Raw genomic sequence first — 27,211 nt, 5'->3', positions numbered from 1 at the left:
AAATTGTTATGACTTATTTTTTATATGAGATTGATTAACATCATATTTGTCCACAACATTCAAACATAGTGTGTTAATTTTTATATGCGTAATAAAGCATATATTTAAACATAAATATTGCGATGAAAAAAGGATTTGGTTCGAAAATCAATATGGGATCAACATGGTACATATCGAATATTATCGATGTATTCTTACCGAAACTTAACTTCTTAGGCAACTCATCAGCCTATCTTAAACTTAATATAATTGGAAAAAAATGAAAAAAAAAACGAGATCAAAATGTTCATGTAACTTATAGATCCAACTTATTCTCGATACAGTCCCTATCTCCGTGAATTATTACAAGTAGGGAGACTTGAGGCATAATGGGCACATCAACCAAATGCTTAGTTTATGACCATATATCGAACATATTTTGCAGTTTCCCCGACTAGTTTTCAAGCTTGATATTAGTACGATCTAGGACAGGACGTGTTAGTTCAACTAAGACTGCCCCGTTATTTTTCAATTGATAACCTTGACGATACTAAAGCCAGTGCTACCAGAATCCATTTTAAACAAATCTTGTGTACAAATTCAAATATCAAGGCTTATAATTTGGTAGTTTCTTGAACATTGTAGCAGCACTGTAGGAGCACATTCGGTATACTTAACATCGAAAAGAAATATATTTTGAACAACAAAATTTCGTGAAAAAAATCCAAACTTTTGATAAAATCTCTAATGTATTGCTGTTTGCATTTGTCATGCAAATCCAGTCTAACTGCGCTTCAAACGCGGTAACACAAAGTAACCAAAGGGTACTAAGCAACCATGATCCATTTCACCGCCAACCTAGCAAAGAAAACCAATCTTTGACTTCGCCTTCCTTGATAATAATCTTACCGCACTTGGTGCTCCCGCATTTGATATTTACATTTCAAATGCACACAGCAATATGAACTAGCAACAAAGTGCCCTGTTGCAATCCAACTCAACGATGTGAAAGTAGGCTTTTGTTATTAGCTGTTAGAAAATTAAACAGATCGTCCTCTTTACCTGGGAGGGAGAAACCGATATAAAATTTCTGTACGTCATAGTGAGCCGGGATTCCGCTGTCACGAACTGTCACTGTAAGCCCAGATCTTTAGCATTGGACTAACATAAAAAAGCGCGTAACTGATTAAAACATATTTTCGCATTTCATCAAAAGTGACAAAAATCGAATCAAAATCAATTCATGCACATAATGCAAGTAATGTCACGAGAGCACCTTTTAATAAGATTGAATATAAAGCATTGAGAAACGCATCGTTTCACTTTTTCCAATGAAAATTAATATTTGGTGCATAGAAAACTGTGGCCCTTTTTCCATGTTTGTCAGGAAAGATCGAAGGTACACAACAAAAGAAAACTAGCGATTTTTCCCAAGCCTGCCTTGATTGTTGTTGGCAAGCTGGAGTTATCTTGCAGTTCAAAATAACGTTGTCTTACATTTCGTGTGTGGTATCGGTGCCTCCCTCCCCCCCGGTGCCTCTTTACCATTCAAACAACGAGTATTCCAATTTAAAATATTTTATTTTATTTTTTAGATACATTATAACGTAATTTTATAACAATTTTGTCCGTAAATTTGACACCAACTTGGACTGCTTCAACAGTCGTGGTCTTTTAATGAAGAGAAGGAATAGGAGTTTCCTGCGGCGGCAGAGGTTTTTCCATACGATTTGAAATAATTAGAACGGTTATCCAAAGGTAGACAATTTGAAGGGGAGGAGTTGTAGCTGACTGCTACAATATTGACATACGGGTTTTCGTGAGTACATACATTCGAAATTAAACGATTCGAACGGCTACCCGAAGGAAGAAAATTAGCTTTATGAGAATGATTATAATTTACCTGATGAGTATGGTTCTTGAGCAAGCGATCGTTAACTGAAAAATGAGCATTGTTGGAAATTCTGCCAGGGGAATTCAGGGAACACAAAAAAAATACCGTTCATCTGCCTGGCACGAGCCTCGACGATTCGCCTACGCGAAGGGCAATCCCAAAAGCTAGATTTATGAAGGCCCTTGCAATTTGCGCATACAAACTTTTTGGTATCTTCTTCCACAGGACAGACGTCCTTAGCATGAGAAGAACCTCCGCAAATCATACATTTAGTATCCATGTGGCAATATTTCTGAAAATTTCCTCCAGGTTTCTGGAATTGTTCCCATGTTACACGGAACATAAGTGTAGCTTTTTCTAAAGCTTTAATATTATTTAGATCAGTTTCGTTAAAGTGAACTAAACTAAACTAAACTTGAGAAAGCCCTTTCCGTAGAATGCCAGATTGGGTTCTCTTTTTCATAATGATTGTACTGGGGAAAATCCAAGTAAATCATTCATTCCATTTTTTATCCCTTTAGGTAACTTATAGTCACTTCAGAGATCTTTCAAGATTTTGAACAAACGTTCAGTTTCGTCGTCATAAGTAAAACATTTGTGCTTTTTCTTTTCAAGAATTGGAAGGTAACCTTGATTCCCCTAATGGAGTTCAAGATCTCCTGCCTAAATCCCCCAAAATCGGAACAACTGATCACGGTAGGTGGCACTTTTTGTTTCCTCACTTGAATCAAAGAGCCCGGGCTAGAGGCTGCTGCATATCCTCATGGCCTTCTCCTATACTTCTAAATTCTTTCTTGTACACATTCAGCTCATTTTTCTGGAAATCGTTAATTTCACCGTAATTTCAACCGCTTAACAGATTGGTAAAAAAACACCGTAATTCCGTTAAAATTCTACAGATCTCGATGCATATTTTTTACCTAAAACTGTAAAAAATTACCGCAATCCGTTAACTTATTTTACCGAACTGTTCAGCTGTGGAGATTTAACCGGAATCCTTGAAATAATTCAATTGTTTAAAGGAAAAGTAACATTCGTACCAGACTGTAGGCCGTCATGTTTTTCGTGATTTTCAGCTGATATGCACTGGAATTCAAAAATAAATAATTTTAATTAGTTTTTTGGGTGTCAATTACAATTATCATTGGGCATACCCCATGATATAGAGCAAAACATTTATTATCTCTCTTTCACTCTTCCGTGAAATTAATAAACAACAAGGCTAGTAAACGTCAAAAACCTACACGGAGACGGAATTGAACTCAATTTTGGGTTGTTTCAACGCAATTCCGTAGTTGAGCCCAATAACTCAATTTTGGCTAAATTTCCAAGGTCCCCACTAGGTAGTTTGGCTTTAATTCCATTAGAAAAATATACTCAATTTTGGGTTGATTTAACGCAAAATTGAGTTCTTTCGACCCAAACATAAGAAAAGTTGCATTTACCCAAATTTGGCTTATTGGGCCAAAGTACCCCCATTGGGTAGATGCAGCTCTCTCTATTTTTGACAACATTCGTGTGGGAGAAAGAGAAAACCGAGAGATTTTGGGTTGAAACTATAATCGATATACTTAATTTTGGGTAAAGTAAACTCAAAAATTAGGTAAAAATATTTCTCCGTGTACACAAAATAAAAACTGTGCCTGATATTTAAAAGCACTATTATAAGAACAGATAGATTACTCTCAAATCAAATACAAATGCATCTCCTTCTGAAAAGTACCATTTTATACCACGAGCTATGCCTTTTCTATTATTTTCCTGAGTATAAATCAATAATCAAGTTTCCACAATTGAAAATATTTGTTTATTTGAACTTCATGTAAATGTCACTTTCATTAGGCCTTAAACTTCCCTCATTTGCCGGAGAGCGTCCACTCACTCCACTTTCCGACCAGAAAAAGTTTTAATTTGCGGTGATTGAGTGTGCACCTCAAAGTATGGAAAATATTTCATTGATTTAAATTTGGGCAACCATTATCATCGGCCGACAATCATCGACGGGGCCCAACTTTGGCGAGGATGTTTCGCGGCTGGTGGAAAGGTTGACGAAGTATTTCAATTTCCCGGTTGAATTGGTGCGTGTTGCAACAGGCGCACCCTTCGTCGGAGGAACAATCGGATGTTTCGATGGCTTCAATTGCCACTTTGAAGTATTGTATGGTCTCTCGGCACGCTTTGTGGAATTCTCTGTAGGATTGTACCAGATCAAAGTCGAAGAAACGTGCATCCGGCGAACCAACGTTGAATGTATCGTCCTCAGGTTCCAGAATGGGTTCCAGGAAAAGCGGTTCTGCAAAAGCATAAGAAATATCACTGCTGACAGCATCGGGGCTACCGCTGCTGGAGGAAAAGTTTTCCAAACAATGCACAATGTTGGGCTCAGTTTTCGTTTCAACTACGTCTTCTACTTGTGGAGTTACTTGGAAGCAACCCTTCTTCTCGGTTGGAGAACAACTGTCGTTCAGAAAACTTGTTGCCTCATCGGGGTGTGATACCTCAAATTCGGGAAAAAAGGTGAGCTCTACTTTTTTGGTCTCGAAAGGAGGAATGGCTTCCGGCGGAGAATGAAGCAGTTTTTTCTTCTCCTTTTTGGCAAATTGTTGTAATTTGTTAGCCGGTGGTAAAGTTTCTTCCAAAGGCATAGTGATTCGGCTAACGTTTATCTCGGATGCTATATTGAGGAACGACATTTTTTCCGGAGGTCGTTCAATGACTTCGAATTCTTTCTTAAAATTGGGTTGTTTGTTGGCTTTTTGAAGTTTTTCAGGTTTTTTGTTGGGTTTTGTAGGGTAAAACTTTGGAACAGGTCGTTTAAATGTTTGCTTCTTTTGTGGGCTAGAATTTATTCTCCTTCGGTCGTCGCCAGCAGCAACATCGAAAAAGTTGATTTTTTGTCGTTCTTTATTTGCGGCTGGTGCTTTCTTAGACGGATGCTTTTGCTCTTTCGAGGTCGAGCCGATTTCCGCCGGAACGTCAAAGTCATTAGTTTTCAGCCATTTGGTGCACTTATCAAAAGTGGTTTGGCTGTCATCTACCGGTTGGCTTAGGCCGTAAAGAATGTCCTCCTCATCGTGGTGCTGTTGAAATTTCACATCTTTGACATCGTCTTCTATCATTGTGCTATGACTGATGGGTGTTTGTGAAAAAATCTCAGGTGCTACAGGACTAATGGCATGTCGCTGTTCTTTTCGCCGCTTTAGACACTCTTTGTATTGATTTAGGCAGCGGAATAAACAATTTCTTACGACTGGCTCGTTGAGTTGGGTCAAGACGTCGTTTTTGGGGAATGTTACTACTATAACAAAATCGATGTTGTGTTTTTCTTGCGTTAGGAGTTCGTTGACAGTGGGCATTAGTTCGCCACTGGGGAGGCCATTGATGAAAGTCAATTCGATGGGACTTAACGGATGTCTGGTTCGACGTTCACTAAAGTAGCATTCGATTAGGACGTTGTCTTTCCGGCAGGTAGTCACATCGATGTCCGTTTCAGACAGGCGATAGAGTTCGCAATATTTCGGCAAAAATGCGGAAAGCCTGTTGAAAGATGAAAAGAACACATGTTTGTAAATGCTTCATCTATTCAATTTGCGCAAATCGATTTCCATTGCATTACGTGCCAAATAATCTATTTCTAATATCTGAATACAGAGCATAACGTAACGGTAATGGCATGCAAACAAAAAAAAAAATAACATAACTAGGTTTGTTTGAAAATTACGAACACTACACCACAATATGTTGCTGAAATGTGTCACGCGTACGAAACACAAACAGGCACACACGTTCATGCATAGCACATACTCGTTTGTACATACAAACATACATACAGGGTTCCCCAAATATTTCCATATTATTCCCACAGAACTGTTGTAGGTGTCTTACAGAATACAAATAGGAACCGAACAAGATTCTCACAGCATTCTCAAAGAATATTCATCGGATTCCCACAGAATTTTCATCGGAATTTCCCTAGTATGCTTATTCCACATTCTATAGGATTTATCATTTCCATAGGATTCTCACAATTCCCGTAGTATATTTACACAATTCCCACAAAATTCCTAAAGGTTTCGCACAAAGTTTCCAGAGTATTATCATATGACTCTTGAGGAATTTTCAAATGATTCCCAACGTATTTCCTCAGGATTCTTCTAGGAATACTAACTGTTTGTATCATGTTCACAGGATTTCTAACTCACACTGGATCCTCTCGGAATTTCCAGAGGATTTCCTTAGGACATTCACAAGAATCCCAGGATTCCAGTTAGATTCCCTATGTATTTTCAAACGATTTGAATTTCTGAAATCTCAGGATCCACAATAGATTACCAGGTTTTACACTGGAACACGAGGATCCACACTGGAATTTCAGAATCCATACTGGAATACCAAGGATCCATACTGAACTCGTAGGACCCACACTGAAATCCGAGGATCCACTGGCATTCCAACAACCACACTGCACACTGGGCCAGGAGCAGAATTTAGCCAGACAAAACCTCTAGCGCTTTAGGAGTGCATTTTTTCTGGTTGGTGTCAAAGGAGACTTATCTTGAATTTGTTTGTTCTTCAATTTGATGATAAAAGTTAGTTGGAAATTTCGCCGCATAGGTGGCACTAAACATATTTTGTTTAGTGTAGAGGAAATTGTGTTATAATTTTTGTTATTTTAACTAAAAATCACAACCAATTTTGTTGAAAAAAAAAACGCGCTAACTGAGTAACAAAATCTGTTACCACTCTGTTGTAATCCACTGGTCAGGACACTATATTTCTTCGCATGTTTTGAATGATCTCGACCAGTCTAGTGAATATGTGATTGTTATATTTTTTCGTATTGTGTGGCTATCGTAGTGAGGAAGAGCATAACTTTCAAAATTCAAGTACCAGGAGATATGGATATTGATGAGGAATTCCAGTTTTAATTAGTACGAAGTATTCAGCCAGGTCTCTGTTATCAATATGGGAATGGCTATGGTAATTTCTTCAAAGAATCTTTAGTGGTTTACTCCTGTTATTCTGCTATGAAGTGTTTCTAGGAATCCATGGGTTATACTAGGGATTCCACCAGATATTCTTCCTGGGTTTCTACCAGGAATTCTATCAATAATACTTTTAGGAATTTATCGACAGATTCAACCAGAAATTACTCCGGGGAAAATACTTCAGGCTTACTTTCAGATGGCATTCTTCCAGAGATGCCTTCAAAGATTTCTCTACTAATTATTCATGATTTCCTCCATTGATTCCTTCAAAGATCAATGCAAAAAATAACTCAAGTGTTTTCTTCAGTAATTTTTCACAGTTTACTCCAAGTCTGCCTTCAAGAATTCCTCCAGAGATTGCTATAACAATTTCTTTAAAGATACCTTTATCTAGTTAGTTCCAAGGATTCCATCATGCATTATCACATCGAATTCCAACAAAAATCCTCCAAAGATTCATTTCGGAATTCATCCAACGGAACTTCGGGAATTTTCTGAACATATCCTATAAGGATTCTTTTCCTGTGATTCCACAAGGAATTTCTCTAGAAATTCTTAAAAAGACCGCTAAATGAATCCCTCCCAAAAAATTTGGGAGAACCTCTAGAGGATTTTTTGAATTCCCGGTAAAATCACCGGAAAAATATTGGTGCAGTTTCTGAAATTATTTCTAGCGGAATCCCTACGAGAATTTAAGCTGAAATCCTTTAAGCTTTTCCTGTTGAATTCCAGATGCAATCCATGGAGCAACCTCTGGTGAAATCCTTCTAAGTTGGAATCCTTAGACGTAATTACTGGAGAAATTCCTGATGTAAGTACTGAAGAAATTCTCAGTGGAATCTACATAATAACAGGAGGAACTTGTCATGGAATCACTGGGGGATATATTGGTGAACTCTTGTGAAATCCTTATAATTACTTGTGAAATCCTTAAAAGATAAAACTGCTGAAAAAAATTCTGTAAATCCCCAAGAATTCCTGTAGATATTCCGCGAGAAATTCCTTGAGAAATTCCGGAAGGAGAACAAAAGAAATTTCAGGTTAAATCCGAGGAGGAATTCCTGATGACCATTGTAGATCGTTGGATATATTGAGTCCTTGAACAATTTCGGGAGGACTTCTTTGAGAATTCCCGGAGGAATCCCTTGTGGAATTCCCTAGAAGGACATTTTGGTAGAATCCCGTAATAAATTCCGGGAGCAATCCGTAGTAAATGATGGAACCCAGAATAACTCAAGCGGAACTTCTGAAGGAACATTCAGAAGAATTCCTGACAAAACTTGTGGTGCTCTGTGTGGTACTTCCTTCAAAGGGCAAATTGCCCACTGGAAGTATTAACGTGTCCGTGTCTTGAAAAACAAAACTTCTGATGGAATCCCAGAAGGTTTTCATGATGAAATCTGTGGAGGGATTCCTGATAATATTCCTGGTGGAACTCCTTATAAAATCTCACAAAGAAATCCTGATGGAATTCCTTGAGGAATCTGATAATCTCTACTCTCGATATAATCCCTGATCCCTATAGGAACTCCTGATGGAATCCTTGGAGGAACTCCTGATGGAATCCTTGGAGGAATTCCTAAAGATATTTTTGAAGGAAATCCTGATGAAATCATTGGTAGAAGGGTTACTGATGGAATTCCTGTAGGAACTACTGATAGAATCGCTGGAGGAATTCCTGATGCAACTTCTGATGGAGTTCCTTGAGGAACTCTTGATAGGACTGAGGAACTTTTTCAAAGGGCAAAATGCCCACTGAAAGCATTAACGTGTCCGTCTCTTTTTGAAAAAAAAAATTTGTTGGCATTCCAGAAGTTGTTCATGATGAAATCCCTAGAGGTATTCCTGATAATATACCTGGCGGAACTCCTTATAAAATCCTTATGGAATTGCTTGAGGTATCCCTGATGATCTCTACTCTCGATAGAATCCCTGATCCCTGATGGAATTCCTGGAGGAACTCCTGATGGAATCCCTGTAAGAAACTCCTGATGGAATCCTTGGAGGAATTCTTATAGATATTCTTGAAAGAAATCCTGATGAAATCATTGGTGGAAGAGTTACTGATGGAATTCCGGTAGGAACTACTGATAGAATCCCTGGAAGAATTCCTGATAACATTCCTGATGGAACTTCTAATGGAATTCCTTGAAGAACTCCTGATATAACCTCCAGAGGAACTTCTGATGAAATCTCTGGAGGAGGTCTGGGTGGGATCTCTAAAGGAACTATTTATGGAATCTCTGTAGGAACTCCTGATGAAATCCTTAGAAGAATTCTCAGAATTATACTTGATAATATTCCTATAGGAACCACGCTTCCCAAATGTATCGCCTCACGACAGTATTTCGAAGGCTGTCATCAGCTGCTTCTCACGACAGCCTTTTGAATGAACTATCCATGACAGCCTTCACGGCAACACGGATCAACTCAAATCTGAGTTGTTTCAACGCAAAACCGTAGTTGAGCCCAATAACCCAAATTTGACTAAATTTCCAAAGCCTCCATTAGGTACTTTGCCTTTAAAGCCATCAGAAAAATTTACTTAAATTTGGTTTGATTCAATCCATTTATCCAAATTTGGCTTATTGGGCCGAACTACCCCCATTGGGTAGGTGCAGCTCTCTCTGTTTTCGACAACATTGGTGGGGAAGAGAGAGAATACCGAGAGATTTTGGGTTGAGAGAATAATCGATATACTTAAGGTGATTATAAAACGAAGCCAAACTTCGAATTTTCAAGTGCACAAGATTGGAGAATCTATCAACAGTTCGAGTTGAAAATCAATCTAATTGCTTGCTTGCTGGTGGTGACCAATGAGATACATTTTCAACTCGGAGCGCTGTTTGGTTCTCAAGTCTTGTGCTCTTGAAAATTTGAGGTGTGGCTTCGTTCTATAATCACCTTAATTTTGGGTAAAGTCAACTCAAAAATTAGGTAAACTGTGTTTTCCGTGTACCATGAGGTGGTCATGCGATATGTAACGATGCCGTCTTGTTCAGCACACGGCAGTTTGATCACATTGCCTGTAGTGTGTTCGTTTGCCGATGACAAGCTCGGTTGTTCATTCATAACATGTACCGTACAACCGAGCGTCGTACAGGCAAGATGAATATGCAATCGGGGCCTCTCGTGTTCTGTATTTGGCGCAATGTGATACGTCACGCTTAAACTTTTTCACACGTATTTGTTTGAATATTCAAAATGTTTGCTCTGCATTCACTAGACTATGCACCCACGAACATAGTTTTGAACATAATCATATTATCAATGATTTTATACCATGTTGCTCAAATTACGTTCATACCCACACTTTTGTACAATATTGTAATCTTGTGTGTAAAATGTTTAGCGTGAATTTCAAGTTTCATGACAGCCCACGACAGCATTCTCGCGACAGCAAGCTCGAGTAGCCGAAGACTGACACAGCCCTTCGGTGGCTGTAATGTGAAACAGCCCGTTCGGGTCGCTATGGAATGATCACGAATGCTGTTAGTTGAGTTTGTTAGACAGCGACTGTTCCAATACAGTCAACATTCATGCGTGTGTGTCTGGTTGCCATTACGTTCCAGCAAGAGGCAGTGAAAACACACAGCGCCTGTAGGTTCGGTGTTTTCGGCTGCTGTCGTGTCGACTGTCGAGGCTGTACACGGGTAGAAATCAGAATCCAAAAACAAGATTATGACTCATGATATCATGATTCCAGCGTGTTTTCGTCTTATGAAAATACACCATGATTTGGACTCATGATATCATGAGTCAGATTGCCGTAACGCAACACACGCGTTAGGTTTTTGTAGCTGATTGCTCGGAATCATGATTTAAATGCCAAAAATGCTGAGATGCGCGCGTTTATGATCGACAAAATAAAAAAAATAAAGATAGCATACATTGAGATTCGTGCCAAAAACCTTCCGATTGTGAGCCACGTACTCTACCACTCAACCACTTCGTCATCTTGAATTTAGAGTGATCGATACGAATGAGATGAAGCAAAGGGCGCCGCTTAGTATTTTCACACTGTATGTTACGCTTATGAGGAATCATGATTATGACTCCAGGAACCATGATCCTGATACTATGACCCAACCAATTTATGAATTTCATGATTTGTAAATCATGGTGTGGGGATCAGATTTTTATCCGTGTACATTTGGAAAACCTGATAGGAGCTCCTGATGGTATCCCTAGAAGAAATCCTAATAGAATCCCTAAAGAAACTCCTTTTGATATCCCTAGAAGAAATCCTGATGCAATTTCTCGAAGAACTTCTGAAATAATTTCTTAAGAAACATCTGATGGAATCTCTTAAGGAATTTCAGGTGAAATCTCAGAAAGAACTCTAGACGGAATCTCTGGAGGAACACCTGATGAAATCACCAGAATGACTCTGATGGGATCCTGGTGGAATCTCTGATGTAATTTCTGGTGTAATCCTTGCAATCCTTGGTGGTTCGTCAAACAGCATCACACATGGTCAAACATAGCACCAACATGAGCATCAACCTGTGAGCGGAGTCAATGCCTGAGCGTCTGTGGGCTGCATTAGACTGCTCTTAAGCTTTTTCATAACGTTGCCGAAGTTACTATCCATCTATTTTGTCTAAAAAATTAACTATATTCAAAAAGGCCTGGGCGTTCGAGGCTTCTGATCTGAAAACCATTACTGGTCGTTAATGAGTTAATTGTAGCTAGCCTAATGCTCTTTGACAGTATTCTTGAATATGTTGTTAAAACATTTGTGTAATCTCGAATTTCTTTTACTACACGGACACGTTCTCTGGACTATTGCAATACAATTTGTGTCGAAAAAACTACATGTCATTGCTGTAAATTTTGGTTCATAAGCAAACAGTTAATAGAAAAATGGTTTTTCTTAGTTCTTTTCAGTAACATGAATTTTGAGTGTTACTATAGGGTGTCCACGATGAAATTGGCACACTATGAAATTGCTTTAACTTTTTAACCGTTGGGTAGAATTTAATGAAAATTTGGGTGGATTTAGTTCATAGTGCATTATTTAGTGCATTATTTACATCCTGCATGTTTTAAAGTCCTGTGATCAAAACTCGTGGAAATGGAGTCGAAAGAACAGCTCGTGCTAGTTGGGGCCTTCAACCGAAACCCGAACGCCTCCGTTCGGGATGTGGCTAAGACCTGCACTTAAGCCGAAGTTTGGCCCAGAAGGCCAAAACTAAGGCTAGGCTTCAAACGTTCAACGTACAAAAGGCCCCTAATCGCGACGAGAAGCAGAACAAGTCCGCCAAAACCCGTGCCAGGAAGTTGTACCTCAACATGCTGACGAAAGTTGAATGCTGCATCATGGACGACGAAACATATGTGAAGGCCGACTTCAAACAGATCACCGGCAACCGGTTTTTCACGGCCAAGGATAAGTTCAGCGTTCCGGAGCATGTCCGCACTCAGAAGATGTCTAAATTTGAGAAGAAATTCCTGGTTTGGCAAGCCATCTGCAGTGCGGGAAGCGGAGTGCACCTTTGGTGACCCAGGACACGATGAACGGACAGGTGTACATGAAAGAGTGCCTCCAGAAGCGGCTGCTTCCTCTCCTGAAGGCCCACAACGTCCCAACAATCTTCTGGCCGGATGTGGCCCCATGCCACTACTCCAAGGACGTGCTGAAGTGGTATGCGGACAATAAGGTCAATTTCGTGCCGAAAATGTTCAACCCTCCCAACACTCCGGAGCTCCGCCTCATCGAGAAGTACTGGGCGATTATGAAGCAGCACCTTCTTAAACGACCTAAGGTAGTGAAGACAGTCGAGGAACTAAAGAAAGTATGGGTTTACACGCAAAAAACGGTTGATTCACAGGTTGTGCAGAATCTTATGGCCGGGGTGAAGGCCAAGGTGCGACATTTGCGTGTGGACTGTAAATGAAATACGAGTAAAATGGTAAAATGAAGTTTAATAATTATTTTTCAATCCCTGAAAATTTGATGGCAATCGGATGAAAACTCGAATTTTGCGAATCAATTTTGTGTGTAGAAATTTCATCGAGGACACCCTTTAAAAATTTATATTCCAGCTCAAACATGTTCACTGTACTTATACAAGCATATTTATACCGAAAAATATCGAAAATGTCTTAATGAACAAAATTGTAGAAGGAAGTTTTTAACTAGAAGTTCACATTAAAAGATCGAACTGATCTACATCAGTTAAAAGCTAGATCAAAATCAATGTAGTGCAACTCATTCCAAAATACTTTGTCAAACTTCCTGTAGCATGCATATCCAGAGCACTAGGGGTTTTAGCTGTCGAAATAAGCGATCTTTTTTCGCCTCGTTAGGTATGCTCGAAATATTTTGTAATAATAACTATTTCAATAAAAATTGACACGATTTCCATGCAGTTTCAGTTAACACAAAAAATTGTATTGGTTTAATTTCTCTAGGGGAAATTTGAACACCTCTAAAAAATCGGTTGATGCTTAGCTGAGATCTAGTCGATAATAGGTTTATTCAAATTTCTGACCCCGTGACTCCAAGTGCTAATATGATAGATACAAGAGATAACATATTTGGAAATGATATCTTAAATTTACTCCTGGAACAATATTGGCATATCATTTTTAGCTGCTGTAAGGTCTGACGAATAGCTTCGAGCTACAAACATCGAATCTTACTATAGCTCAGAAGTTCCAGGAACATAATATTAATAATATTTCCAGATATTTTATCTCGTTATGTCAATAAAGTTAATATCACGCTTTGATTGTCAGAACTTCGCTTCCCCTCGGGTAGCAGTTTGGGAAAACTTGAGGAAATGATGATGAAAAGATGACTTATGGAATCCCTAGAAAAATCTAAGCTGCTTGAACTTGTTTTCTATAGAGTGCAGTTGCTCATCGATGGGAGAGGTTCTTTCCCACGCAAAAGCCAACAATTTGTATACGTGTCTGGACATCTTATAATTGTGAATGGGGAAGAGAAATGCTTGAGCCATTGAAAAGATGGGATACGCTGGAAATATTTCAAATTTTATCAATGATCATAAATCAATGGAACCTTATGGAAGATTGCTTTTTTCATCCATCACCGAAGAAAATGGTGCCCTTCAAGGGTTAGTGATTGCTATCGCTTTGTTTTTGATCGTAATGCACTCCGTGTTCTAGCACCCGGTGTATATTTGTATACGCCGATGAATGCCATTAGTGTAAGATGGAAAATCCAAAATCGGCATCTATTTGGACTAGGCTTTAATAACTCATTGTTGTGATGAATGATTATAAAACGAAGCCATTGGTAACTGAGTGTGTATAGAGGATAGTAGTAGATAGTAGATATAGGATGATCTTTTTGTTATCGTAGTATTGTTAATTTCCATGTGCAGTCAACTCTCCCTTACTCGATATTGAAGGGACCATCGAGTTAGGGAGGTATCGAGTTACAGAACACAAAACCAATGCAACTGTGATCCGAGGGACTATCGAGTTAGCCATGAAAACCAACTTTTGCTATGGTTCTTTAAGAGGAAAATAATCACCATCGTTTTACAAATTTTCAAAACCAGTTTTTTTGCTCAAAATCAAAGCAAAGCTCAAAAAAATCTATCATTGCATTGCACTCGCTATCTGAAATACGATGATAGATTTTCATGATGATTGATTGAAAATTGAACGAAAAAACTGGTTAACATTTTCTGATGATTGCTGATGATTGAATGATGGATTCTTGAGCCTTAACTCGATATCGAGATACGGAATATCGAGTAAGGAAGAGTTAACTGTAAATCCATTCGTTTGCTCAGTAACAACAAGCTACACACTTGATTACCAATGGCATTTAGAGCGAGATCATAAATTAAGTGAGTAACAAACAAAAGGACACTACGCACAAAAAACCAAGAATCTCGTAAGGTGGAAAAAATATCCTTGGACATAGAGTATCAATTGTAGCAATTGTAGAAAATTTCAAAAGTTGTCTAAGTCACAAAACCTTCATAATGAAAACAATATGCGATTTTCCGATTATCAAATTTGTAAAATAGGACTGTTTTGCTTCCATCAGTAACATATAGGAATAAATTGATATACATTCCATAAAACATAATACCCACCAAAAATGTAACCTACCGTTTGCTCTTGAATACCACTTCCGTGTTGGCCAAATCCTGCACCGTAAACGAACGGTCGTAGTGAACCAATGCCAGCGTGCGTATCTTGACCAGCAGCGTTTGGTAATCCTCCTTAATGGAATGGTTCCGCTGTCGTTCGGCGTTCTTGTAGAAAACGTTCTTCAGAGTAACGGTGGTACCGCGGGACTTGCGAACGTACTGGTACTGCGATACCGAATCGAAATTCCGCTGGGAGCCTTCGTTCCGGGGACTGATGGCCGTTTGCTGTTTGAAGAGGCGCGAATGGCATTTGCCGTGGTTTGTTTTGCTGTCCACCGACTCAATCAGCACTTCCTCGCATTGAGCGATGATACTCAGCAGGGACTCTCCCGTCAAACGGGCAAATTGCTTTGATGGCTTTTTCCGATCGTGGTCGATGTTCAACAGGCAACTTTTTTAGGAAATGAAGTTGATATGTAAAGATTTCAATTTGTTCCTCGGAATGCACAGTGGGCAAAATCGGACCCGTGATCGGACTTATTCAGAAGCCGCTGTATTAGATTCTTGAAATGACGTATTTTGCATGGGATAATGCCAGGTCCGTCCCATTCGGGCTCAGATTGGGTACCACTTCTAGTACTGCATTTGGTCCCTCGGTAGTGTAAAAGGTACCCAAGTTTGACTGATCGCAGTACACTTTGCACGGCATTCTAGATTACCTTATGAGCCATAAAATTTTGGGCAACTGCGAGGGACATGGAGGTCTTTAATTTAATTTGTCTTTGATAATGCTCTATAAATCGATCGGTGTAAGTTTCATTTTGAACTCAGACCTCAGTAGTTGGTCGATTTTTTACATTTTCCCCTAATTCGTGCCTTTTTCAGCGATCATCTTGAATGCTGTTAAATTTAACTATGTCTATAGTCAACTCTTCCTTACTTGATATTTCATATTTCGATATCGAGTTGGAGAACCATACCTAGGACAGGACAAGTCAGGTCAAAGTACAAAAACGAAACCAATTGCTTGTAAAAAAAGACTACTTCTCATTGGTCGTTTTGGCAAAAGCCTACTTTCACATCGTTGAGTTGGATTGCAACAGGGCACTTTGTTGCTAGCCTGGCCGTGTTGCTAGTTCAAAAATTAGACTTTTCTTCAAAAGTTTGGAAATTTTTCTTGAAATCTTTTTGTTTAAAATTTATTGATATTCGATGTTAAGTTTACCGCATGTGCTCCTACAATGCTACAATAAATCAACAATACTTTATTGAGGGCAATAAAATGGAAATTGTGTTATATTCTTTAAAAATATCGTCGTTTTTGAATCTAAACCTGTTTTAAAAAAAGCTAGCATCCTCTCTTGCACCGAATGAAGCATATAAGAAACATCGAAATTACGCGTCTTGATATTTGAATTTGTTTACAAAATTTACTTTAAAAAAATACTGGGACCACTGGCTTTTGTATCATCAAGGTTATGGACTGAGAAATAATGGGGCAGTCTTGGTTGAGCTGTCCCGTCCTGTCCTAGAACCATTCTATAAGTTATTTTTTATGGCTACCTCGATGGTCCCTTAGATCGCATTTGCACCGGTTTTGTATTCTATAACTCGATACTGTTATGGTTCAAATTCCGGACACTCTACTCTGTATGGGAAACATTTCACACGAAATGAGGGGGTTATATGCAAAGGGGTGTAAGTGATCGATTTTGATGTTTTTGAAGCAATTTTTCATTCCTTACAAAACATAATTTCCTCAGAATGAAACCGTATCGATGTTGGTTTGACGTCATTTGAGCTTTCGGTCAACGTCAGCACTCAGCAGTCATACCGTTTATGTTTACTTTCTTACAACAAACAAAAGCAATGTTGTCACAGTGTTCACAGCAAACGTAGAAAATATTGTCAACATTCCACTACTGCGCAGGCAATTGGATTGATCTATAGGAAATGCATCATTTAAAGCGTCTGAATAAGTCCGATTGTGCCCTCTGTGGAATGTTAGAATTAATTGACAGTCATCAGCTCTCTCACCATTTGCCAATGCTCTGGAGGTCCTCTCGGCTGATTCCATCTCCGTTGTCCAGTATCTGAATCCAAAACAGTTCCAGGCAGATGCGGATCGCTATCGAAGTACAGTTGGCATCGAGTGAATTTTTTATCTGTCGTAAAAAAGGCAGAACAAAAGAAAAAAAAAACATGCAGTAACAAAGCCAGATTGAATTGTTGGGATTCGTTGGAAATTGAGGGCTTTCCGGGTGATGCGTGTTCCCATAAGCTTACTCACCAGTGCAACAATGATTTCCGTCAGAGATTCCATTAGTGGTGCTCACGTGGGCACACACATATCAATAGAATCGGATGGGCGATACCACCGATGTGGACGTTCCGATAGATGTACGTGATGGACTTTGATTTATTTACAGCCTGGCTTAGACAATGGAGCTCACTACCTAGAGTGCTTTGATGGGCTGAAACCGTGTCTGGTGTTGGGGACTTGTCGTGAAAGGGCAAATGAAACAATGTGGTTCAATATTTTGGGGTTATGCATTTATCGTCTGACTAAGAATAGAAGCCATACACACGAATGAGTGTATAGCATTGCTCGATGAATGTAGAATCTGCATTGTATTGAAGATGTACTCACATGTACAAAATATTGGGTTTGTAAAATGCAGATTACAAATGATTATTTATTCACTCAACAATTTAGATCTTTTCGAAAGATGCAGTTTATGTTCTAAATTAGAACTTCTAATCACCATTTTGACTAGATATAGTATACAAAATTTTCAAAACAGCATTCGTCATCAAACGTCAACACCCCACCGCAAAATCGCTAGTGTTTGGAGAGGATTTTGACCTCCAAATTTCCAAATAACCTCCAAATCATCACCTCCAAGCTAGTTCTAATATCCTCCGTTATATGAAATATGGTGGCGCGTCGATCGTCGCAAGTTTATCGTTAAACAGTCAATAGAGAGATGATTTTAGAAGATGTTACATGTATTCGGTATGTCTCTTCTGATGTTGTTGGAGGCGATAGTTGTCGTGACTCAAGATTCAAAAAAAAAAAAAAAAAATAAAAAAAATAGTGACATTTGACTTTGTTTCTTTATGTAGGGGAACATGGTCCAAGACGCACTGATGGGATAAAATGACTCACGTCATTAAATCATTCCTAGAACGTTTCAATTTGTATTCTTTGCCAATCGATGTTAAAATATGCTTACCCAAGATTTACCGCCACAACCTTAGGACATAAACTCAAAGATTTTTCCTTGAATTCCCGGTGAAATTAATCATTTTACACTTTTTTGCCTAAATATTAAGGTTTTCCGATGATTTCATTAAGGAATAAGCATTTCCATACTACAGAGATAACTCATAGAGAAACTTGGTTGCTAATTACTAGTTCTCTACTACTCTACTCTACTAAATGGCATTCTACACCACCCATTTGGTCATTTTGAACCACCCCAATTTTTCAAACAACTTTTCTACACGATTTAAACCCGTAAAAAACTCAAATTTCGGAAATGTTTTCTTTATGGTAGCTAGAAAATATTGTAAAGTTACTGTTAGAACTTCGAATGGCGTTAATCCTTAAAGTGGCATTTTGGACCATTTGACCCTAATGAACTTTTGAAACTGAGAGTCGTGGTTCTATCACTAGTTATAAAAAGTAATTAGTTTTGATTATAATTTAAGCTCCATGGCCAGGGTTCTGAATTTTCGTATCAATGATACGAAATCTATGATTTTTCGCACGTAAGGAGAATGCTTTTTTCGCTTCCTCGCGTGAACATCTTTTATCGCTCACACTAATTTTCCCTGGAGCTTCGATGGAGGATAACCGAAAATCACTCCACTCTGTGGATAATTTGTTTTTCACTCCATCATATTTTCGCTCACCAACTGCTCCCGAGAATTATCACTATGTGGATAAACAAAAGCTAGTGCCGGCGACGGGATTCGAATCTAGAACATTGCTAAAAACAACCGCGATGCGTGCACGCTAACCATGCTACCACACCAACTTGACGAAAGGAGTGGTTAATTTGGTGCATAAAAGCAACTGCTGCTCGTGGCGATGGATACAGGAAAAATTCTCCATGGATCGGAGAAAGAGAAAATAAACTTCTCACAGCTGCGGAAATGTGCAATTATCTATTTTCGCTTTGTTTTGTGGACAGATAAAATCGCAAGGCAGCTGATCGCTGAAAATTGCTGTGAGGGATAAATCCATTATCGTGAGAGTGAGTGAGAATTCGGAAGCCTGTCCATGGCATTTAGTAGTGGAAGATGAGTCACCCCCTAGCCTTTTAATGAGTTGGCTGATCAAGGAATCGAAACTTTGAACCCAGGCCGAAATTCGAATGGCACTGCAGGTTGGCGTTTGCTAGGAGCAAAAAAGGTTTGGCGCTCTGATTGGACAGAATATGACAATCGTCAGCAGCGTCGTGCATCACAGCAAAAAACTAAGGAAAAGGCCCAAAAACGGAAGAAAGCGAACAAACACAGAGGCTATAACAACAGTACCAATCGAAAAACAAACTCTATTTTTTCAAAAACTCCCTCCAAGCACACCAGAAGTAAAAATGAACGTGAAAATATGAAAAACAATACCTCTCAAAAATGGTTCAACTACAACGATAGCAACATGAAGCGCAGAAGCAATGGAGCGGTTTCTAATGGTCTTCCCTCGGATAAGGATTTACTCGCAGCAGCAAAGCTGACTTTTTCCAAGCCTCCAGTTAAGCAACGTGGGATCAAATTTCAGAGAGGCGAAATTTTGAATCCGTATCCTGTCGATGATGCATTCCCTTCGTGCTCAACCTCTAGTTCGAACTGGTTGTTTGGTCCTGCCTTAAGAAACTCCTTTTCGCAGCATTGTTCCTCGTGCTCCTGTGAAAAAACTTGTTTTCGATCAACTTGACGCAGTCTTCAGACGTAGACCCTGACGATCCAATCGTGGCTGATGAACAACCAGTTGGTAATATTTTAAATAATGACAATGTATCTAATGATAGATCTGAACTTTCAAATATTGTTATGCAAAGGGATGTGTTACCATCAACTTCTTCAGAAGCAAATGCTACCGAAATTTTAGTATATTGCCAAAATTTTAATCGCATGAAGAGTGCATCTAAAATGAACGAAATTTATAAAAGAATTCTAACTTCATCCTTCTCAGTTGTTATGGGCACTGAAACTAGTTGGAATGAAAAAATTAAAAGTGAAGAAGTTTTTGGTAATAGTTTTAATGTATTCAGAGATGACCGAGATTTGGTCCTTACCCAAAGAATGTCTGGTGGTGGAGTTCTCATCGCAATATCTACTAAATTCAATTCAGAATTAATAATTTCATCAAAACATAAAGAATGTGTGTGGGTGAAAGCACACATCGCCGGAGAAACACATATATTTGCTTCTGTGTATTTTCCGCCAGACCAAGCTTGCAAATCATCATATGAAATTTTCTTTCAAACTGCTGAAGAAATTGTATCCCAGTTATCTCCAGAATTCAAAGTGCATATCTATGGCGACTTTAATCAGCGTAATGCTGATTTTATTCGTGATTCCGAAAACGAAAGCATTCTGCTTCCGGTTGTCGGTGAAAACGAATCACTACAATTTATTTTTGAAAAAGCTGCATTTTTAGGTTTAAATCAAATAAATCATGTGAAAAACCGGCAAAAGTGTTATTTGGACTTCTTATTCTCAAACATGGAAGATTTCTGTGTGAATGAATCTGTTTCTCTACTATGGAAAAATGAAGCATTTCACACAGCTATTGAGTACTCAATTTTTGTTCACAATAATCTCAATTCTGACAACTGTGACTTTGAGAATTTCTTTGATTATAAAAACGCTAATTATGACGGAATTAAACAAAAATTAAATAGAATAGATTGGCAATCCGTTTTGAAAAACCAAGGAGATTTAGAAAGTGCAGTGACGGATTTTTATTCAATTTTGTCGGAAATTATTCAGATGGAAGTTCCTCAATTGCGAAGACGTCGTAGAAATGGGTCGAAAAACCCTGTTTGGATTAATAAGCAAATAACTAATTTAAAAAATCGTAAGCAAAAGGCTCATAAAATTTACAGGCAACAAAAATCTCGAGAAAGTTTAGAAAATTATTTGTATATTGTCAACCAACTTAATCAAGCCATATTCGCTGCACTTGAAGAGTACAACACAAAAATAGAAAATGATTTAAAATCTTGCCCTAGGAATTTCTTCAATTATGCTAAATCGAAGATGAAGTCCAACAATTTTCCATCTAAAATGACATTGGATGATAGAGCAGCAGATAATCCAGATGGTATGTGCAATCTTTTTGCTACTTTTTTCCAAGAGACTTTTACTAACTTTTTGGATAAAGATCGTGACTTTGAATATTTTTCTAGTTTTCCTGATTTTACAAGCGATATCGGTGTAAGTCAAATACTGGTACAGGACATTTTAACAGGACTGAAGAATTTAGGATTTAGATCAGGGCCAGATGGAATCCCACCTATTTTACTGAAAAACTTAGCTAATGAATTTACAGCACCATTATTTTGGCTATTCAACAAGTCACTTGAAATGAGCAGATTTCCAAAAGAATGGAAAAGATCGTATCTCATACCCATTTACAAGTCTGGTAGAAAATCTGATGTTCGAAATTATCGTGGAATTGCTTTTATTTCATCCATTCCAAAACTATTTGAATCAATTATAAATAAAAATGTGTTCAGCCAAATAAAACATAGAATAACGAATACACAACATGGTTTCTATAAAGGTCGTTCTACTACAACAAACCTTCTGGAATTTGTAAATTACACTTTGAATGCAATGGATAGAGGTAACCACGTCGAAGCACTTTACACCGATTTTAGTAAGGCATTTGACAGACTAGACATTCCTATGTTGATTTTCAAGCTCAATAAAATGGGAATTGCGATGAGACTCCTCAACTGGATTGAATCTTATTTAACAGATCGCCAACAAATAGTTAGATTTGAGGGAAAAATGTCTAAACCTGTTCACGTTACATCAGGAGTTCCCCAGGGTTCGCATTTAGGTCCATTGTTATTTATATTATTTGTTATCGATATTTCACATGTGCTTAAACATCTTAAAATTCTGATGTATGCCGACGATATGAAACTTTATATGGAAATCAATAGCAACAAAGATAGCGACATATATCTGAATGAAATAAGTATATTTGATAAATGGTGTAGCAAAAGCTTACTTCAATTAAACGTCAAAAAATGTAATTTAATCACATATAGCAGAAAACGGAATACACCACAGATTACTGTCTCTTTAGGAAATCAAATTGTTCAAAAGTGCGATAAGATTAGAGATTTAGGCGTCATATTTGATTCTAAACTTACCTTTACTGATCATTATAATACGATTATCCATAAAGCAACCAATATGTTGAGCTTTATTAAGCGTTTTAGCTACAATTTTCGGGATCCATATACGATTAAAACCTTGTACATTGCTTATGTAAGATCAGTTCTAGAATATTGTAGTATTGTGTGGTCTCCGCATATAAAAACACATGGTGATAGAATCGAATCAGTACAGAAGCAATTTCTTTTATATGCCTTACGCAAATTAGGCTGGACAACGTTTCCACTGCCATCATACGAGGCTCGATGCATGCTTATCGATATTCAAACCTTAAAGAGCGTCGCGAAATAGCCATGATTTCATTTGTCAATGATATTGTATCGCAGCGTATTGATTCCACCCATCTTTTATCATGTTTGAATTTCTACACGCCCGCTAGACAGTTAAGAAATCGGAATTTGTTTGCATCAAATAATCATCGTACTAACTATGCAAAATTCGGCCCAATGAATCGAATGATGTCTCTTTATAATCAGCATTGCACAGAAATTGATCTGACCATGTCGCGAACAAAGCTAAGACAATATTTTAATTCCTTAAGATATAATACAACATAGAATTAAGTAAACGTGTAGTCTACTATTGATTGACGAAATAAATAAATAAATAAATAAATAAAGTAGCACTATTGTACCTATAGCTAGCTAAGCTTATCTTAGCTTATACTGATTATCATATTAATGGTTGCTATTTCGTGATTGAACGAAGTCAGTGAAGACGCACAAAGAATCAACTAGAAGTTGGGCTGGGATTGGCCATAATCTTCTTCAGAATACATAATTCAGTGTCTCTAATTATACAGGGTCAATAATGGCGCCAGCCACGTCCTTGCAATAAGGTGGGTTTGGGGGAAGGATTGTTAGTGTGTAACCTTTGCTATTTGAAGACCGTGTTTACCTCTGCATCTCCACAAAGGTTACTGGGAGGGATGTTTGTTAATTGGGAGGATCGTTGAGTCACAGGATTCATTTAGATAAGCGATTAGAAAATAACAATTGTTTGTGAGATATAAACATGCTCATAAGTATAATATTTTCAATTGATATGATAAGTTTTCAAATAGAACAAAATTGTGTCGACACTTGAAGTGACGAACAATTCAAAGTTTGTTGAACAAATTGTGAAATGCAACATTCCTACAGTTGCCATGACGAAAGCATGAACCAAATCGATTGGCTGGACCATCACAGAACACACTTATGCCGACACTTACAGTGGCGAAATATTTGAAGTTTGTTGAATAAAGCGAACGATTTGCAAGTCTACATTTACAGTGTTGAACCATTCATTTTTTTAATTACAAAAACAAAGGTAAAAGGGAAGGGGTGTTATGAAAAAAAAAATGTGTAACACATAAATAATTTATGAATAAGAGTGCATGCCGACACTCACAGTGACGATTCGTTCATTGTTTGTTGAAGAATCACATTCACGTCCCATCGTTGAAACCATTGAAAGTGCAGTCATACATATTTTACAGGTCTGAAATAAAAGCATGAAACGAGCTCATCAATTGATCCTTCATCTTTGATTGAGCAGCTTCATTTAAAGCATTCAGACTAACTGAGAAACGCAATTCATTTTTCGCACTTGCACCACGCGAACCGAATAAGATTGGTCTTGATTCCGTCGCTCACCTACACGAGCATGCAACGGAATCGAAAGACCACATACTACTCTTAGTAGCACTATTATATCTATAGAACAAAAATTAGAAAAAAGCATACACTACCCGCCATAAATACGAACTCGCTTGAACAAGTATTGCAATCAGTGCTGTTAAATGTCAAAATTTTGGAAAAATTTAAATGCTTATAGCTCTCTTGCATGCGAAATATCGCATCAGCAAATATTGGCAACCGATAGTAATTCGGAAAAGGTCACCGGGAAAAACATTTTCCGATGACTTTTTCCACTAGGAGCGATGATATTAGCAATATTCAAATGTCAAAGTCACGTGAAATTCATGACATTTAACAGCTCTCATTTGGATATTGAATCGCCCTTAAAAAAGTGCATCACCTCAAAACAAGAACATTCATGATGCTATATTTCAATATGCTAATAATCTATTATGGTGCGGTCTTCAGCTTCAGTTTGGTTCGCAATTTCGCGACCAGCTGGCGCTAGTGATCATGTAGAATTAAGCATTTTGAGCATGTTCTATCGTGTGATCTACATGAGATAGAAAGTTCGAGTTTTCAGCAAAGTTGTTCAGAAAGTCAAGGACATTCGGAAGGTAGACAATTTATTTTTAAATTTTGCCGCTTGATGGCACTAGTGAGCGTTGGAAATTGAGCATTCTAATATAGTTTTATCTTGTGATCCACATGAGATAGAATGATCGAGTCATTGGCAAAGTTGTTCAGAAAGCCAAAGATATCCGAAAGGCAAACCGTTTAATTCTTAATTTTGCTGCTAGGTGGCACTAGTAAGCATATTGAATAAAATATACAAAACAAACTCTGTCTTTTGAATCGGATGAGATAGCAAGTTTGAGTCTTCGGCGAAGTTGTTCAGAAAATCAATGGCATCCGGAAGGCAGACAGTTTGATTTATGATTTTGCCCTCAGATGGCGCTATTTATCATGTTTAAAAGGTACTTCATACTAGTAATTTTGGTAAAAAAGAATGAATGAAAGTTTTTGGCAAACTGTTCAGAAAGACGAGGAAATCCGGTAGGCAAACAGATTAGTTCGTAATTTTACCGCTTGGTAGTGAACATGGGAGATTGAGAATACTAACCAAATTCTGCATTGTGATCCAGATAAAATAGCAAGTTCGAACATCCGACAAACTTGTTCAGACAGTCAACGAACTCTGGACGTCGAAAAGTTTGATTTGTTACTCTTCCGCTGGGAGACGCATATCAGCATGTGAAATTGAGCATTTCGACCTTAAAATTAAAGGGATAATCCAACAAGTTGTGAAACACATAATAAGTGTAAATGCGGTTCAAGGTAGCCATGAAATCCAATTTTTACTCTGATTCTTAAACTCGATGTCGATATATGAAACATTAAGTTATGGAGAGCTGACTGTACCATTATCTCATGATTTTGATAAGATAAAATGCCCAGAATGATATTCATATATTTTTCAGCATTTATTTATTATAACATGTATTTTTTATGAATTTGTTGAACAAACTATGAATAACACTGCGGAACACGTTTTTGTCTCCAGCATCAAAATACCTCTGTTTACTTAATAAAGGGTTGCTGAATCCATTGCCGTTTACAGAAATATCATAGCACGTCTAGTTTTTGAGATATTGGTTGTTGAAAATGCGAAAATTGACTATTTCAGCCAACTTGCATGCAAGTTTTCCAGCTTGTAAGGCAATTTATTTACTTAATTTGCCACAGAATTCAAACTTTATGTGTAGAACAATACTTATCATCAAAGTTTGTAATACTTTTGAACCGAAAAAGTTATTTTTTGATGGTTTAGAAAAGTATTGTATTTTGCCATATAAGAGAAACGAAGAATTTAGTATGGAGACTACAAGTATATTGAGAAAATCGGTTTAATCTAAATTTAATCGTGCATTTTCAATCAAAATACATCTAAAATGAAAGTTTAAGTCCTCTTTTGTATGCTAGATGGATAAGATGACAAGTAAGTTTGATAAAATATACTTTAAATTTTAGGTAAACATCGATAAAATCAATGTTTTATACAACTTTGGCGACCTGTAGCTAAAAATTGTGACGTGCTGGGAAATTTCTGAGAACGGCATCAGATTCAGCAACCCCAAATCTACTAGAGACACATAATTTGATCCTTGAGACACGCAAAAATGTCATTTTTGTTGCGCTGTGTAATTCGTCACTTTAAGTGTTGACATAAGCGCATATTCATGTTTTATAAAATTTCGAGATTCAAACCTTTGAACAGTTCGATGTTTAAGATGTCGACGCATTGATACATAACTTTTCAAACAGAGGTTACATAAATCGCATCACTTACCAATGTGAATCCTGATCATGTAGCTTTGAAGCCCTCCCATAAACAAAACTCCTTCCCGTGGCAACCATGAAGATGCAGAGGTTACTCGGTCTTTAGTAACAATGGATGTCACACTAACATTCCTTGCCTTCTCCGATGACCGTAAGGACGTGGCCGACGCCGTTATTGACATTACTAATTTCAGAGTCCTCGAAAATGTACATTGAAGATGGTATGCTACTCCCAAGCTACATCTGTTGGGTCCCTGTACAATTTCGATGATTCTTGTCAATCACGGAGTAGTAACTACGAATTGTACGGTCATCAATGCTCATGCTCATGCTCATAACATGATTCACTTTAATATAAAGTCAATCAATCATGAATCACATATTATTGATTGACTTTATATTAAAGCGATTCATGTTTGAATCACTTCATACCTAAGTGATACATGTCTGATTCACTTCATATTCATGCGTTTCAGGTTTGGTTCACTTTATATTGAAGTGTTTCAGGTTTAATTCTCTCCATATCCAAAAAAAAAATCATGTCAGATTCACTCTATGTTCAATTGCCTCAGGACTGATTCACTTCATATTCAAGTGATTCAGGTTTGATTCACTTAATGTTCAAGTGTTTGAAGTTTGTTTCACTATATGTTCAAGTGAGTCAGGACCGATTCACTTAATGTTCATGTGTTCCAAGTTTGATTCAAATCATTTTTTAGTGATTCGGGTCTGATTTGCTTGTTATGTTATGTTTTGAATTTTGTTCAAGTGGCTCAAATCTGATGCTTTTAATTTTCAAATGATTTAGGTTGTAATCTCTTCATAATAGAGACTGATTCGCTTTAAATTCAAGTGTTTCTTCTTCTTCTTCTTTCTGGCGTTACGTCC

The 27,211-nt window shown here is 37.8% G+C and overlaps 2 protein-coding genes across 6 annotated transcripts in view; one reads left to right on the top strand and one right to left on the bottom strand.

Moving 5' to 3' along the window:
* Positions 1-27,211, top strand: part of LOC5564260 (protein furry) — a 384,478-nt gene that overhangs the window by 210,381 nt on the left and 146,886 nt on the right. The gene's annotated exons all lie outside the window — the stretch shown is intronic.
* Positions 3,658-18,019, bottom strand: LOC5564224. The gene is made up of 4 exons (XM_021842643.1): positions 17,230-18,019; positions 16,977-17,104; positions 14,959-15,390; positions 3,658-5,410 (listed from the first exon to the last, which is right to left on the bottom strand). Exons 1-4 carry the CDS (start codon positions 17,260-17,262, stop codon positions 3,868-3,870), a joined length of 2,136 nt encoding a protein of 711 aa, XP_021698335.1. The 5' UTR covers positions 17,263-18,019; the 3' UTR covers positions 3,658-3,867.

This window comes from Aedes aegypti, chromosome 2 (genome assembly GCF_002204515.2).
Source record: "Aedes aegypti strain LVP_AGWG chromosome 2, AaegL5.0 Primary Assembly, whole genome shotgun sequence".
Classification (NCBI taxonomy): domain Eukaryota; kingdom Metazoa; phylum Arthropoda; class Insecta; order Diptera; family Culicidae; genus Aedes; species Aedes aegypti.
The sequence above is the reverse complement of the archived record's forward strand: the minus strand, read 5'-3'. Positions and strand labels throughout refer to the sequence as shown.